Genomic DNA, 17,606 nt, shown 5'->3' with positions numbered 1-17,606 from the left:
AAATTTATCTTAAAGCAATAATCCCTCTAAATGGGAAAACATATTTATGTGCATAAAATGGTTGACAGCAATATAGATAATAACTGAAAACCTAAATATTCTCTGGAGATACCATTATACAAATTTTAGTGCATAAGCCAGAATATTATGGAACTATTAAAAAATATAATTATACAAGGTGAGTCTGGAACATGGTATAGAGAAACCAAGGAAATCCCTAAAGTCTAAAGTCACGTCAAAACAACACAGGAGCTATGCTGAAAGGAAGTTCAAATTTGGTAAAACTTGAACTTCTAAAAGAAGAATAACAGTAACAGATTATAACACAATGAGTAAACAAAGATTCTATGAGTTCATAATAAAGCTTTTTTTTAAAAAAAAAATCACAGAGAAAAAGTAAAGTGCTTCTACAGACAATTGCTAGCTAATAAATGTAGAGGGAATAACAGAATTGTTATTAGAAATGACCAGTTTAATAACTGATACAGGCAAGATTCATTAATTGCTAAAATGGATATTTACATAGTCTCAGACTAACGTATTAATCACAATACCTTTACAACAGAGAGAAGTGGCAGACACAACTATGACCAAGAAATCAATTTTTTTTTTTTTTTTTTTTTTGAGACGGAGTTTCGCTCTTGTTGCCCAGGCTGGAGTGCAATGGTGCGATCTTGGCTCACTGCAACCTCTGCCTCCTGGGTTCCAGTGATTCTCCTGCCTCAGCCTCCTGAGTAGCTGGGGTTACAGGAGCCTGCCGCCACGCCTGGCTAATTTGTGTATTTTCAGTAGAGATGGGGTTTCACCATGTTGGCCAGGCTTGTCTTGAACTCCTGACCTCAGGTGATCTACCTGCCTTGGCCTCCCAAAGTGGTGGGATTACAGGAGTGAGCCACCATGTCCGGCCTAGCAATCAAATTTACTATCACCAATAACTGGACAACCTGACAGACATTACATACCCCTTGTTGGGATGCAATGAGCTGTATACAACATCTATATAATACCTTGCGAAAATATGTTTCACTGCGTCTAATCATGAGAAAACAATCAGAAAAATACAGAGGAGACAAACCACAAAAGCAAAGTGAAGCAGGGATATGTTCTAGATTAAAGGACACTAGAAAGACTAACTGCAATGTGGGATCCTTGATTGGATCCTAGGTATCTGTTCCCCCCAAAAAGGAAGGGAGAATAGAGAACATTTTTGAACAACTGGGAAAATTTGGGTATGAATGGATATAATTTAATTCTATTATGTTAATTTTAAATTCCTTGGGTGTGATTCTAGGAAAATGCCTTATTTTTTGGAGATCCACCCTAAAGTATTTGGAGTGCAATGTCATTATGTCTACAACTTATTTTCAAATGGCTCAGGGGAAAAAAACATTGTGTTTGTGTATATATTTACATATATACAGAGAGATAAAGCAAATGTGGCAAAACATTAATAATTCTTTAACCTAGGTGAAAGACATAGGCATAGCCATTGTCTAATTCTTTCAGCTTTTCTGCAACTTTGAAATTTTTCAAAATAAAAGTTGGGACAACCAAAAACCATGAAGCTATTTCACTATTAATGTATTTGAGGGAAAGGGAATGGGGAGACACTAACTCATGTATGTGAAAATTTTTTTCTGATTGGCAAGTATATTCCAAGAGCAGGATGAGTAGGATTGGATGCCTTGTTATAAAATTATACAAACAGAATTATGTTCCAATTTTGTTCTCTAAGAAAACTTCCAACCTTAACGTTCAAAGCGGACTTTTCCAATTAGGAAGAATGTATGTTATGGAGTCAATACAAATATTTCAGTCTAATTGGCAATTACAGTCTCAACATAAACTAATAAACATGTATTCTGGTTTATCAATTAATCTAATCTCGTCTGAGTTTAATTACTGTAAACAAGCTCTTAGAATCTGATTGACTTACAAGTACATGGATAAAACTGAGTTCTTATTCTTGCAAACTGAGACTAGGCAAGGGTAATCAAACCATCTTAACTAGATTTTGCTTACACGTTTTATACACTGGCTACATGGAACCAGTCTGAAAAGCAGTTGCAACATGACTTAAAATCAGGAATTCTAAATCTGTCCTTAGGAAAGAATCAGTGTTCAGAACTGGTATGTTTAGCCCACAATTGCTGTGGTGATGTCATGCTCTCCCTGGCCAGGTCTGAGCTGCGACAGATGGCGGACAGACATTCATGGCAAATGGAACCGCTCTTCTCATTCCTATGGGCCCCTCACCTCTCCTCCCTGCCCTTGGGCAGTATGTGGGATGCAGGGATGTGGAATCCGGCTGACCTCGCTTCCTCCACCCTCTGCCTCATGGCATCGGCAGGACTGGGGGGTCCTCTGAGGCAGCAGGCACCCCTTGCTCGCCTCCTATGGCCGTTGCCTTGCGGGCAGCCCTTCTTCAAGGTGGTGGGAGCTGCCCCACAAGCCTGTCAGGCTGCCCTTCCCTGCCCGCGCCAGTGTTGGTTCTGCTAGACCTTTGCAGTGCTCCTGGAGTGCTCCAGGTTGTCCCTCAGGTGCCCCAGGCTGGGCAGTTGTGTTGTTCCTGTTCCCAGTGCCCCAACCTCCGGTCGTGGCTACAGTGTCTGCATGTGGGACCAGGAAAGTTTTGGGAAGGGTCGAGGCAGTTTTGTTTTTTTTAAAATGTTTTATTATTTTTAATTTTAAAAAAATCTGGTATGTTTAAATGAAATACATTAACTGAATCAGAACAACATTAAGGATGGAACAGTTCCTCCCTACCCACCTATCAAAGAAGTCTATAATGGGTCAACTGCATGGTGCTAGCAGAGGGGGGAGAATGTGGAGGTGGAATACAAAGTGAGGGGGTTGGAAGATTGGTCACATTGAGCATATAAATAAATTGAGGATAATGAACCCAAGATTTCTCACTCCTGGAGAAGATACTTAAAACTTATCAAAGGGAAAGGTTAGAAAGAACCCTGAAGTATTGCTTCAGAATTAAAGGGATCAGTATGAGCTATTTTATTTTATTTTATTTGAGACAGAGCTTGTTCTGTTGCCCAGGCTGGAGTGCAGTGGCGTGATCTTGGCTCACTGCGACTTCCACCTACCAGGTTTGAGTGATTCTCCTGTCTTAGCCTCTCGAGAAGCTGGGATTACAGGAGGGCACCACCACACCCAGCCAATTTTTGTATTTTTAGTAGAGACGAGGTTTTACCATGTTGGCCAGACTGGTCTCAAACTCCTGACCTCAAGTGATCCACCTGCCTCGGCCTTCCAAAGTGCTGTGATTACAGGCGTGAGCCACCACGCCCAGCCCTTTTAATATATATACACAGACACAGAAATAGTCATAGATGTGTGTATGTATGTATGTGTATATTTCCTAGCCACGTTTGCTGAGAGGACATACTAAGTGTGTTAATCTTGGTTTCTAAATATTTATCCTACAAAAATGATTAAAGAAATGGCTGATTCCGGCCGGGTGTGGTGGCTCATGCCTGTAATCCCAACACTTTGGGAGGCTGAGGCGGGTAGATCACCTGAGGTGGGGAGTTCGAGACCAGCCTGACCAATATGGAGAAACTCTGTCTCTATTAAAAATACAAAAATTAGCCAGGTGTGGTGGCGCATGCCTGTAATCCCAGCTACTTGGGAGGCGGAGGCAGGGAAACCACTTGCACCCGGGAGGTGGAGGTTGCGGTGAGCCAAGATTGTGCCATTGCACTCCAGCCTGGGCAACAAGCATGAAACTCTGTCTCAAAAAAAAAAAAAAAAGAAAAAAAAGAAATGGCTGATTCCAGGTCTGAGGCAGGAAAATTACAAGATTAGCCTAGATTAGCCTAGAAATCTTGTTGTACCATAAAGCAAATGTTCAAAGAATGATGGGGACATGTCAAAAAGAAAAAAAAAAACCACGCAGGAGCCAACTTGAAGGGACTTTTATTGGCCAGATATAGGACAATTTGAGCATCAAAACAAATAATGAGTATGTTGGATTATAACCAACTGAATAAATTAGGAACCCACAAATCCACATGGATATTAATTTTAAAAAATAAGTGTATAAATGGGGAAGAAGAGATAGTTCTTCCTTACAATAGAATGTCAATTAATAAATGTGGAAGTAATCAAATGTGGATGGAAATCCAAAATTAACCTTTGGCAACCATCACAGTAGTGGTTCAACAATGGAGACTAATGCTAGTGAGTTAAGGGTTAGTGAGGAAGTGTAATCTCAGAAATACTCCTCACAAAATACTAATCAATTACAAATGAAAAATGGTAACTTTATGGTAGTCATGGTGACTTTAGGGCAGGTAATCAAGGTTAACAGCATCAGTGGTGGCACAGGTAGACACTGTGTGCCCCTGGATGTGATGCAGTCCACTGAAAAGAACATGACATCTTTTTTGTGGCTTTCATCTAAGCAGGTACAAAGTGTGAGGAAAGTATCTGTAGGATGGTAAGGCCTGTAATCTTTAAAACTGTTGCATTCATGAAAGACAGGGAAATACTGAGGACCTAGTTCCAGATCGGAGGAAGCTAAAGGGACATGACCACTAAATGATTGGGGATCTCAGACCAGAAAGAACAAAGAGTCATCGTTGGGACTTCCAGCAAAATTATTTCAAATTAAATTATTTGAAAAAGGAAAAAAGGAAAATTAAAGGCCTGCAAATTTAATAATCATATACAGATATTCACTCCAATCTGGAGAAGAATGCCCCAGAAGACATGTATCTTGTTACAGATGAGCCAATTTTGGGATAATCCCAGAGCTACCTATGTATTTAAGCTTTTATTTTGTTGTCTTGTAACTACTTGATACTTGCCTGTCTTCCTCACAAGACTATACTGGAGGAGAGGAATTTTTGCCTGATTCATCAAGATCCTAGATCCCACCCTCATCATTGCTATCCTCACAGTCCTCTTAATCACTCTTATATTCAATAATAACATTAATGATAATGATATTAACAACCAGATCACACCCTGTCCACCCCAAACTCTGGCATACTAAGCATCTTCCATGTTCATTCATTAATTTCTATTGTAACTCCTAGTCATCTAACTCTTGTTCTCTTGGATTTGTTACCTCTTTAGTTCCAATTCATCTACTTACTTTCCATTTTATACCCTAGAAGTGGTTATCACCAGCATCTGCTGCCAAAGCTCTAACTCTAGGCCTCAATGCTCTCATCCACAAAATAAGAAACAATTGGCTGGGCGCAGTGGCTCATGCATGTAATCCCAGCACTTTGGGAGGCCAAGGTGGGTGGATCACCAGGTCAGGAGTTCAAGACCAGCCTGGCCAACATGGTGAAATCCCATCTCTACTGAAAATACAAAAAATTAGCCGGGCGTAGTGGCAGGTGCCTGTAATCTCAGCTACTCACTGAGGCAGGAGAATCACTTGAACCTGGGAGGCGGAGGTTGCAGTGAGCCGAGACTGCGCCACAGCACTCCCACCTGGGCAACAGAGCAAGACTCTGTCTCAAACAAAAATAAAATTAAGAAAAAGGAGAAATCTGGCCAAATAAGAATAATCCTGCTTTCTCTAATGATTAGCATGTACAGGCACTGTGATAAAGGTATTTTTATTATGTCCAACTTACAGACAATAAACTGAAGTTTTGAAATCTTCTCAAGGTCCAAGGATACAAAACTAATGACTTGCAAATCCAGGGTTCAAATCTAGAGTTTCTGGTGCCCTTAAATGTATTATACTGCATCCTATACAGAACATATACCAGATATTTCTGGTGTAAACATTCTGTAGCGCACTGAAAAACAAACAGGCTATGGTACAGGCTAAGTACTGTACTTAGAAATCATACTGCTGAATTATTAGACTAATGTTTCTTAGATTGATTTTTTTCTGTTTTAAAATGATTTACACAAAAGTGTTTCTCATTCTAGCCTGAAATTAATTACTAATGGATGAAATGTAGAAAGTTTTTTAACAACAGAACAAAAAAATTGAAACATACTCACAACTTCTCCATAACGTGCAGTTGAAATTCTACGTAGAGGAAAATTCCCTGTGCTGCTGAAACATAATCCCCCTGTCTTCATAAATAAACGAGGGAAAAAAATAGAAGCTTATGAAAAGCCATAAGCAATTGAATTAAAAATATATATACTTTATCAATTTGGTTAGCCTTACTAAAATGTTAGGTTCTGAACATGCACAGGACCTGCTGGTATTAACAAATGTTGGCTCACATCGGACGCACCTGTTCAATATAACAAAAATAATTTTTAAAATGTTAATAAATTATACTAAACCTAATAGAAAAGCTATCTTTCTAAACAATGGATTAGAGTAGATTCATTCAGTAAGCAATTATGTAAATATGTTAAACAAATTTAAAATAACACTGATTTGAATAGTTTTAGGCCATTCTGTGTTACAAAGTATAAAGCAAGTAAAACTAATCAATAATAGAAGAGTATTTTTTAACTACATGGAATGTACATAATGAATAATTCTGAATATCAATGATAATTAAGTCACACTTAACTAACAAGAGACCAATGAACTCATATAAATGAAATGCAATCAATTTTTACAATTAGTTATATCAAATATACTTTCCTTATTTTATGTGCCACAAAGTAAAAAGGTCGCATAAGCTGAAGAGAAATGTATCTCTAGCTCCTATCAAACCTACAGCCAACACTTTTAAATAAATTCTATTTACCATCTTTGTTTATTTTAGAAAAATACTTCATATTTTTCATTAATGAATGAGATAGAGGGAGGGAGGGTACTGGACCAATGAGGACAGTGATGAGTGAATATATGGGTATTCATCACTTGCAAAATAGAGCAGGTAGGAGTCGGGCTGGGGCATGACATAAAACACACCAGGCTTGGGGAAATATTAGAGGGGCAAAAAAAATCGGTATTTGGATGCCATAACTCGAGTCAGCCTTAGAGAAAAGATGATCCAACACTAAGTAGCCCTCAGAAAAGCTGCTCAACTATTTTCTATATTAAACTTGGAAACTAAAGAAAAAACTGTGCCTGGAGGGAAGTCATGATGTAGGCCTCTAATAAATTAAAGAAGCTGAAATTGGTATAATGTGCTTAAATTAGAGGGAAGTATATAGGCAGGCAGGGGTGTGTGTGTGTGTGTGTGTGTGTGTGTGTGTGTGTGTGTTTCACAAACACATGCACAAAGGGGGAATAGGAAGCAACAGAAAATGGGACTATAAATCAGGGTACCTGGGCTATTATTAGTATATATTTATGTTTTTCTATGTAACATTATAATACCTAAGGGCTTTAGTATAATACTTAGCACGTAATTATATTACAGATTATATACAAATTACATAATAACAAACAAAAATAGCTACCCTGTACAGAGTGGTTACTATATAGCACTATACTAAGAACTGTATCTATTTACTTTATTACTTATTATTTCTGAGCCATTACAGCCTATGAAGTGGATGGTAACATTACCATTGTAAAGACAAGGGATTGTGAGGTAGTGAGCTATTCAAAGTCAGACAACTAACAGACTGGACCAAAATTTGAACCCTAGTGTGTCTCATGCTCTGGGCCTCAGCTTCTGTATCTGTTAATGTCTACTTCTATCCTTCCTTGGGTTACTGTGAAAACTAAGTGATATGATAGGAAAACACTCTTAAAAGTACAAATTATACATTAATATGATATTAATGAAGTTAGCCCCCATTACACTGTTTACCTGTCTCCTAAAGCATTTGCTACTGTAAAAGAGTTTTCATTTCCATCACAGAGCTCACAAGTTGCTTGAGACAACAATGTTCCATTAACGTCTCTTTCCACTAAACAGTTAAGAAACAAAATAAAGATGTAACTCATAGTAAACATATAAGCTTCTACATATTCAGAAAATATTTAACAAACCCAATTGTAACTATTATTCTATTAATTCTCAAAACACTTCATTTGCATTAAAGGCATAACAAGTATCTCCATAATAAAGTATAGAGAAGTGATCCCTTCGTACCCGTCCATGACTCCAAAAAAAAAGAGAAGTGATGCCTTCCCTATTCTCACATAGTAAAATATAGAAAATAACTTTCCAAGTCATCATAACAATTAAGTCAGTATTTTTTTCCTCAAAAATTTTCTTACCTCTTATCTATACATTTTTGTCACACTAGGATGGGGAAGCAAGTATTTTCATAGATTACTGATAAGTTTCTGCAACTTAGAAGGCTTTTAGTAGTATCTATTAAAGTTTCAAATTCACATCCTTATAACACTACAATTTTGTTTTTAGATACCTGACCTACAGAAACACTTGAACATGTATATAAGGATATTCATTGAAGCATTATTTGTTAGAAACAACATGAATATTTAAAATAGCAGAATGGTGGTATATCCATGCTACAAAATACTATGGAATATATTAAAAAGAATCAGGTAAGGCCAGGTGAGGAGGCTCATGCCTGTAATCCCAGCCCTTTGGGAGGCTAAGGTGGGTGGATCACATGAGGCCAGGAGTTTAAGACCAGCCTGGCCAATATGGCAAAACCTTGTCTCTACTAAAAAAAAATACAAAATTAGCTGGGCGTGGTGGCACGTGCCTGTAATCCCAGCTACTCAAGTGGCTGAGGCATGAGAATCACTTGAACCTGGTAGGTGGAGGTTGCAGTGAGCTGAGATCACACCACTACACTCCAGCCTGGACAAGAGTGAGACCCTGTTTCAAAAAAAAAAAAAAGAATCAGGTAAATCTAATAGAGCATCAGAGCATACTGTTAACTGAAAAGTACGCTAGAACAATATTTGTGTATGAAACATTTATGCAAACATACCACTTATGTTTCCTGTGGCTATATAATGTAGATCTTTATAATAAAAAAATTCTGAATGTGCACACACACACACACCAAAATTAGTACATCATGAAGTGTAATAAATTTCATATTGCCATCCAACTCATAAAACTTTCATTAGTCCCATCCCTAAGAATACACCCCCCAAATACCATGAGAATAAAGTTAATATTTTCAATGGAGGCAACAGTGCCAATGAAACTACTAAGAAGCCGGGTGCAGTAGATTGCTTAAGCCCAGGAGTTTGAATCCAGCCTGGCTAACATAACAAGACCTCATCTCTGAAAAAATAAGACCAGGCTTGGTGGCTCACACCTGTAATCCCAACACATTGAGAGATCAAGGCAGGAGGACTGCTTGAGGTCAGGAGTTCAAGACCAGCTTGAGATATATAGTAAGACCCCCATCACCACAAAAAAAAAAATTGTTAAAAAGTAAGAAAAAAAGATAATTAAAAAATTAATCTTTGGGTAATATATAAAATATAAAAATAAAAGGCACAAAAGGATTTATTTTATTTTATTTTTTGAGACAGAGTTTCGCTCTTGTCATCTAGGCTGGAGTGCAGTGGCATGATCTCACTCACTGTAACCTCCACCTCCCGGATTCAAGTTATTCTTCTGCCTCAGTGTCCCAAGTAGCTGGGACTACAGGCACCTGCCATCATGCCCAGCTAATTTTTCTATTTTTAGTAGAGATGGGGTTTCACCATGTTGGCCAGGGTGGTCTTGAACTTCTAACCTCAGGTGATCCACCCGCCTTGGCTTCCCAAAGTGCTGTGATTACAGGTGTGAGCCACCGCACCAAGCACAAAAAGATTTAAAATGAAAATTAAGTCTCTTTCCCACTATTCCCAGGCACTCAGTTCTTCACTCAGGAGGCAGCATTGTTAACAGTTTCTTATGAGTCTTTTCAGAAATAGCCTGTGCATATACAAGCACATATGCATATATAATGGTCTTTAAAAAGCTAAATAGTGGAATACCAAATACATAAAACAGTGCTGATAAATAGCAGGTACTCAATAAATATTTGTAGATGAATGAATAAATTATTCTATATCGTGCTTTTTTACTCAATATATCTTAGATTTCTTTCCATAGCACTATGTGTAGAACTGCCTGTTTATTTTTCCACAATTGCATTCTATACCACTGTATGACTATATCATAATTTGACTGATCTCATCTTGATAGACTCTTATTTTGTTTATAATCTTTCGTCTTAGGAATAATGTTGCAAGAAAAAAACATTCAACACTTCTTCAGGCATACAGTTAAGTGTATCCAAATGAGAAATTTCTAGATGAGAGCTTTCTAGGCAAAGATAATCTGTATTTTTAATTTTGATAAACACCATAAATTTGCTTTCCACAGAGGTTGCACCAACTTAAAATTTTTCCCATTAATACACGAATAACTATTTCCCGGTATCCTAATAAATACATTGTCAAAGTTGAAAAAGTTTCTTTTTTTTTTTTGAGATGGAGTTTCACTCTTGTTGCCCAGGCTGAAGTTCAATGGCGCGATCTTGGCTCACTGCAACCTCCACCTCCCAGGTTCAAGCGATTCTCCTGCCTCAGCCTCCAAGAAACTGGGATTACAGGCATGTGCCACCATGCTGGGCTAATTTTGAATTTTTAGTAGCGACTACATTGGTCAGGCTGGTCTTGAACTCCTGAACTCAGGTGATCCACCCGCCTCGGCCTCCCAAAGTGCTGGATTACAAGCGTGAGCCACTGTGCCTGGTCGAAAAAGTTTTATAATAAAATCTGGTAGGTTAAAAATAAAATCTCATTTTAGCTTTAATGTACATTTTGTTACTCTGAGTAAAGTTGAACACTTTTTCTCATGTTAAAATATTTTTTCTATGTGAATTTTATTTATGACTTTTGGCTATTTTAAAAATTGGGCTATTCATCTTACTTTTATTTATCTGTAGGAGCTTTACATTTACTGAAGAACTTCGACCTCTGTCTATTGTATGCATTAATATTTTTCTTTAGTTTGTAGTTTGGTTTTTGGTATTATAATTTTTATGGCATTTTATAAATTTACCAATTTTTTCTTCTGTGGTTTTTCTTTTTTTCTTGTAGACACAGAATCTCTCTATATTGCCCAGGCTTGTCAGGAACTCCATGGCTCAAGTAATCCTCCCACCTAGGCCTCCAAAGTGACTGAGTATTTTTGGTCATACTTAGGCCTATTACACCAAAACTATACAAATTTTTCCTACATTTTCTTTAAGAACTTTCATATATTCATATTTAGTATTTGACTCATTTGGAGTTTAATTTTCTCAGAAATAAGGTAGAAACCCAACTTGGTGTTTTCTCAGTTTTCTCAGCACCATTAATCAGTTTTATCCCCACTTAACATGAAATGCCACTTTTTTCACATACCAAATTCCCATTTTGAATCCATTCTGATTGGCTGTTTTAAGTTCCATCAATCAGTCTGTGTACCCATAAGCCTGTCATATATGTGATTATAGTAGCTATATAACATATATATTATCTGATGGGGTAGTTCCTACTTTCCCTTCCCAGAATTTTCTTAGCTTTTCATATAACTTTACTGTTAAACTTCAGACTCTATTTGTATATTACCCCAAAACAAACAAATAATATCCTGATAGAATTTATTAGGGTCCTTTAAAATATACAGACTGGTAGGAGAGTTGGCATCTTTCTAATGTTTAATCTTCCCATCCAAAAATAAAGAATGCATTTTCACTTATAAAAGCCTGCCTTCGTATCCCTCAGTAATACTCACAAATTTTTTCAATTAATTATGTTGTACATTCCTTCTAAAGCATATGCCAAGGTGAGGTGCGGTGGCTCAAGCCCGTAATCCCAGCACTTTGGGAGGCTGAGGCGGGTGGATCACCTGAGGTCGGGAGTTCAAAACCAGCCTGACCAACATGAAGAAACCCTGTTATCCACTAAAAATACAAAAGTAGCCAGGCGTGGTGGCACATACCTATAATCCCAACTACTTGGGAGGCTGAGGCAGGAGAATAGCTTGAACCCGGGAGGGAGGTTGCAGTGAGCTGAGATCGCACCATTGCACTCTAGCCTGGGCAACAACAGTGAAAACTCTGTCTCAGAAAAAAACAAAAATAAAAATTAAAATTAAAAAAAAGGATATGCCTACTTTTTTCTTTTTTGTTGCTACTGTATATGAGGTATTTTCTTCCATCACTGTTTATAATAATTTTTAGTCATTCTCTTGGGTGTTTTAAACATACAATCAAATCATCTGTAAACAATGATATTTTACTTTTTTTTTTTTTTTTCATGAGACAGGGTCTTACCCTGTCACTCAGGCTGGAGTGCAGTGGCGCCATCTCAGCTCACTGTAGCCTTGACCTTCCAGGCTCAATCTTCCCACCTTTGCCTCTAGAGTAGCTGGGACTACAGGTGCATGCCACCGTAACCAAATAATTTTTTTTTTATTTGTAGAGATGCGGTTTCACCATGTTGCCCAGACTGGTCTCAAACTCTTGAGCTCAAGCAATACACCTGCCTTGGCCTTCCAAAGTGCTGGGATTAACGGCCTACCTTTTCTTTTCCGATGATAAATATTTTTTTTCTCTTAAGTGCATAGTTTGCATCCTTTTCCACGTCCTGACATTAATAGGAATGCTTACACTTTTTCCCTATTAAGCATCAAGTTGGCTTTTGAGTTGAGACATATTTTGTCATGTTATGTTAAGGAAATAACCATCTAATCCTACAATATTAAGAGTTTTAAAAAACTCAGACAAAACTTTGTATTTTCTTCTCAATGCCTGCTGATGTTTTAAGTATCACTAAATTTGTACAAAAATAACTTTATAAACACTATTAAGGGCTGGACAGTGACTGATGCCTACAATCCCAGCACTTTAGGAGGCTGAGGCAGGAAGATCTCTCGAGACCAGGAGTTCAAGACCAGGCTGGGCAACATAACAAGACCCAGTCTCTACAAAAAATTTAAAAATTAGCCAGCTGCAGTGGTGTTATGTGTGCAGTCCTAGCTACTCAGGAAGCTGAGGCAGGAGAATTGCTTGAGCCACTGCAAAAATATTAAGTAATCACTTAACTATTTAAATTAATGCCCTTTTCACAAAAACAAAAACACAAATGAAGATTTATCACTACTTCTTTGTAAGGAATCTAATTCTTACCTAAAATATGGCCAGTGGGACAGTGACATTTTCCTTCGGCAGTTAAGCCACTAGGGCAAGAAATGCAGTTCCAGCCATCTTCTGTAACACCTTTCTAAATTAAAAGAAAAAAAAATGCTTTTATCTTTTTTAATTAACTTTTTTCTTCTTAATTGTGTAAGTTCAAAATGCCGTAAGAGTATGTAACTACAGTGAATATTCAAATAAATCATACATATATGAGCCACATAAAAATTCCCTGGAGAGATAATTCATGCTTATATTCCAAAATTAAGCTCTATATTATCACTATGTCCTGAAAACTATTAAAGGATTAACTCTGGATAATAGTTCTTTCTTCTTCAGGATCTTTAATTCAAATGGATGCCTACTTTCATAATTATTTGTCATTTCGTTTTTCCATTTACAAATATAAAACACAACACAACACAAAAAGATTGAATCAACAGTCAGTTAATAGGTTAATCTTACCTGTTCTAAAATACTATTCTAATTTTTAAAAATTCAAATACATAAAAAATTTAGTCCAGGCACAGTGGCTCACGTCTGTAATCCCAGCACTTTAGGAGGCCAAGGTGGGTGGATCACTTGAGGCCAAAGTTTGAGGCCAGCCTGGCCAATGTGGTGAAACCTCGTCTCTACTTAAAATACAAAAATTAGCTGGGCGTGGTGGTGTACGCCTATAATACTATTTGGGAGGCTGAGGCACCAGAATGGCTTGAACCAGAAAGGTGGAGGTTGCAGTGAGCTGAGATCGTGCCACTGCACTCCAGCCTGGGCAACGGTAATACTGTTTCAAAAAAAAATTCATTTATGATTCAAAATGGGTAAATTTTATGAAATATACATTATATACATAGTTGTTAAAATTGATTTATGAGAATATTTTCTTCTATCCATTTATGGCTTGTACTAGTAAAGGTTTTTTTTTTTTTTTTTGAGACAGAGTCTTCGCACTGTCACCAGGCTGGAGTGCAGTGGCACAATCTCGGCTCACTGCAAGCTCTGCCTCCCAGGTTCAAGCAATTCGCCTGCCTCAGCCTCCCAAGTAGCTGGGACTACAGGCACGTGCCACCACGTCCAGCTAATTTTTGTATTTTTAGTAGAGATGGGGTTTCACCACATTTGCCAGGATGGTCTTGATCTCTTGACCTCGTGATCCACCTGCCTCAACTTCCCAAAGTGCTGGGATTATAGGTGTGAGCCACCGCGCCCGGCTTAGTAAAGGTTTTTGATAAAGTATGACAGCATTCAAAATTGGGCTTACTATATTATATGGTTTAGGAAAAGCCTGGGGCAAAAAACACAATAATTACAAACACAGATGTAACCAAAGTTTATAAAGAACAAAAATAATGCCACAAATTATTTTAAATTTTGGTTGAAAAGACTGAATTTATCAAGAAATACTCCTATATTTGGCAATACATTTATATAGGACAATTTATTTATTTATTTATATTTTATTTATTTTTTTGAGACAGAGTCTCACTCTGTCACCCAGGCTGGAGTGCAATGGTGCAATCTTGGCTCACTGCAACCTCTGCCTCCCGGGTTCAAGCGATTCTCTTGCCTCAGCCTCCCAAGCAGCTGGGACTACAGGCACGCGCCACCACAGCCAGCTCATTTTTGTATTTTTAGTAGAGATGGGGTTTCACCATATTGGCCAGGTTGGTCTCGAACTCCTGAGCTCATGATCCACCAGCCTCAGCCTCCCAAATTGCTGGGATTATAGGCGTGAGCCACCGTGCCTGGCCTATATAGGACAATTTAAAAATTACAATAACTTAAACAATGTCACTGAAAAAGAAATCTGCTATGAGACCACTTTTTATTAGCAGCTTTTTATCATGGGTAATTCAGCTAGGATCAATATTTGCAAAGATATAAAATAAATGGTATTCTATTATAATCTATTATAAAGATATAAAATAAATGGTAATATAAAAAATGGTAATCAGACCTACAAGTAATACAGATAGTTGTAAATTGGGACAATTGATAACTTCATATTAAATTCCCAGAATTAATGTTTTTTTATATAACAATGAGAAGAAACATTACTGTAAATGTCACAACTGTTACACAGACTTTTAATTATCCAACATGATTGAAAAATATATTTGTTAATTGAGAATTATATATAGTAACTGTTTACTAATTTTTCAAAAATTACGATACAATGAAATTACTAACAAAACAGAAACAGACATTATTTAATCTATTAATGCAATTGGTATTTCATGAAATAATTACACCTTAGATAACATTATGAACATCAATAATCATATAAACTGTTGACGTGGTAGGTCTAAGACAACTCCACTTGCATCAGTCAAAAGAATATACACATCCCAAATTGTACACATCCCAAATTGCTCTATATATGCCTTATTCATCTAATTTTCTTCATAACCGAGTTATTCTACGAGTAAAAACAAAAACTTAAATTTTTACAGTTCTGTGGTTTTTCGGATTTCAGATTTTAAAAGAAATACATTTCTGTTTCTCCAAGTTTGCATAAAATTTCGCTGATCTCCCAAAACTTACTCTAGTAAAAATAAAGTTAGCATAGTAATTTTAAAGTCTGTGGGGAAACATTAGAGTAAACATTAAATTATATTTTGAAAAATAAAGATATTTAACTTACTACTTTTTACAGTTAAGTTATTTTAAAATAAATTATGCGCACCATGTTTTCTGGGCACTTTTTACAAATAATAGCAGGTCCTCCATTATTAGAGATCATCTGAAATCCTGGTAGACATACACATGAGGTTCCTAAAAAAAAAAAAAAAAAAAGAGAAAATTTTATCCTTGATAAATAAAAATAAAGTTCCAAGATAGTGAAACTTTTAATAAGCCTTAGGATCTTGAGAAGCAGTATAGTGATTAACAGCAGGATTCTGGAGCCAGTACTGCCTGGGTTCAAACACAGAAACACACTTCTTGAGTTCCAATCATAGTACTCCTACTCGGTTGCATGACCTTGAACAAGTTACTAAACTCTGTGCCTTGGCTTCCTCTACAATAAAATGGAGAAAAAAAATTGGTACCTACCTCATAGGGTTAGTATGAGTACAAAATTAGTTATTATACGTAAAGGTCTTACACTGGCACACAGCTGGTATTGTGTTGCTACCATTTTAAGTGTAACTAAACTATTAAACTACTTAACTGCTGCTGGAAATTTTACATTTCTACGTCACGAAACAATATACATGTATTCAGGCTAGGCGCGGTGGCTCACGCCTGTAATCCTAGCACTTTGGGAGGCGGAGGCGGGTGGATCACCTGAGGTCAGAAGTTCGAGACTAGCCTGATCAACATGGTAAAACTCCATCTACAGGGACTAGGGGCCGACTAAGGCGGGAGTGTTACTTTTGCCAGGGCCCACCTCAAACCGTCTTACCTCGGGCATCTTGCCTCTGGTTAGCTCCACACGGAACACAGGAGAGGGCGGAGATATCAAAGTACTGGTTGTTGTCGCACTTCTCCGGCTGCTGGAAAGGGAAAGAGAAGGTCTGGGCCTGTAAGAAGCGAGGGAGGAACAACAGAAGGAACGCGGTCACCGCCCGAGCGGATAAGAGCGACCAAGCCGCCATTGCCACCCCAGCCCCACCGCGCGTCGCCATGGTACCGACGCTGGAATCCTCACAGGCCCCCCCATCAGCCTCTGCGGCGGCTCCGCTGAGCTGATTGGACAACCCAAGTCCGGGTACCGGAAGTCGCTGTTCCTGTTGCTTGGTTGCTAGGTTACCAACCCTGCGCGAAGTTGGCAGGTCCAGTAAAGAATGGGTTAGAGGCCGGCTAACCCTGGAGCCCAGCGATATTTTCAAACGTGTATAGAGTTCCTCTACTTACGATAGGGCTGCCCCCTCCCCGCAATAAACCCATCGTAAGTTGAAAATATCGTAATTTGTCGAGTTATAGTTACATCAGAATTTATTCAGAATAGGTAATTTTCACGTTAAAGGAAACATGACTTGTGGTTTAACAATTTGATGCCAAAAAACCCCACTGACTTAAAACCCAGTGAAAGATTACTATAGCTCAAGGACTGAAAAAATAAAAAAAACTTTCCTCAGGTTTGAGCATAGGAAATCATGTATGCGAGACAAAGTAGGAAATGGAAGAAACCATGTTTGCTTACTCTGTTGCCAGCGAAATTTCACAAAGCCCCTGACTCAGTGACTGAACGCAGTCCTCCAGAAGAATGCCCTGAAGACAGTAAGTAGAATAGAGCACAGGTTTCCACATCTGTTGCTTGAATCACTTCATTTTTAAAAAAGATACAGTCAGTGATCCTAGCTCTTGCCTCTTCCTGTCCATAAGATAACTTATGACAGGATTAATGATTATGCCTCTGTAATCTATAACCAGATGTACTCTCCAAACAAAACTTTGATGAGATTTTGCTCCAATGTAACTTCTAAGCACGTTTAATGTAACTTTTGAGCACATGCAGAACTCCATCCCTTGATATAGAAACTAGGGGCAGAACAGCTGCTTTGGAGCAGTATAACATAAACTCTTTGAAAGACTCTCCAGGGCTGCATTCCTCAGTAAGACTCCGAATAAAACTAACTTTGAGTCTTTAA

At 37.8% G+C, this 17,606-nt stretch overlaps 1 protein-coding gene across 1 annotated transcript in view; it reads right to left on the bottom strand.

Annotated features, from left to right (window-relative positions):
• TMEM67 (transmembrane protein 67) overlaps positions 1 to 16,640 on the bottom strand; it is a 62,085-nt gene extending 45,445 nt beyond the window's left edge. Inside the window, exons 1-6 of the mRNA XM_032760049.2 lie at positions 16,418 to 16,640; positions 15,698 to 15,786; positions 13,006 to 13,099; positions 7,713 to 7,812; positions 6,158 to 6,227; positions 5,986 to 6,060 (exon numbers count right to left, since the gene is read on the bottom strand). Coding sequence (XP_032615940.2) covers positions 5,986 to 6,060; positions 6,158 to 6,227; positions 7,713 to 7,812; positions 13,006 to 13,099; positions 15,698 to 15,786; positions 16,418 to 16,640 — 651 coding nt within the window. The remainder of the gene's footprint in view (positions 1 to 5,985; positions 6,061 to 6,157; positions 6,228 to 7,712; positions 7,813 to 13,005; positions 13,100 to 15,697; positions 15,787 to 16,417) is intronic.
• Between the last annotated feature and the right edge of the window lie 966 nt (positions 16,641 to 17,606).

This window comes from Hylobates moloch, unplaced genomic scaffold (assembly GCF_009828535.3).
Source record: "Hylobates moloch isolate HMO894 unplaced genomic scaffold, HMol_V3 SCAFFOLD_9, whole genome shotgun sequence".
Classification (NCBI taxonomy): domain Eukaryota; kingdom Metazoa; phylum Chordata; class Mammalia; order Primates; family Hylobatidae; genus Hylobates; species Hylobates moloch.
Note: the sequence above shows the minus strand (reverse complement) of the source record. Positions and strands in the feature narration are given on the sequence as shown.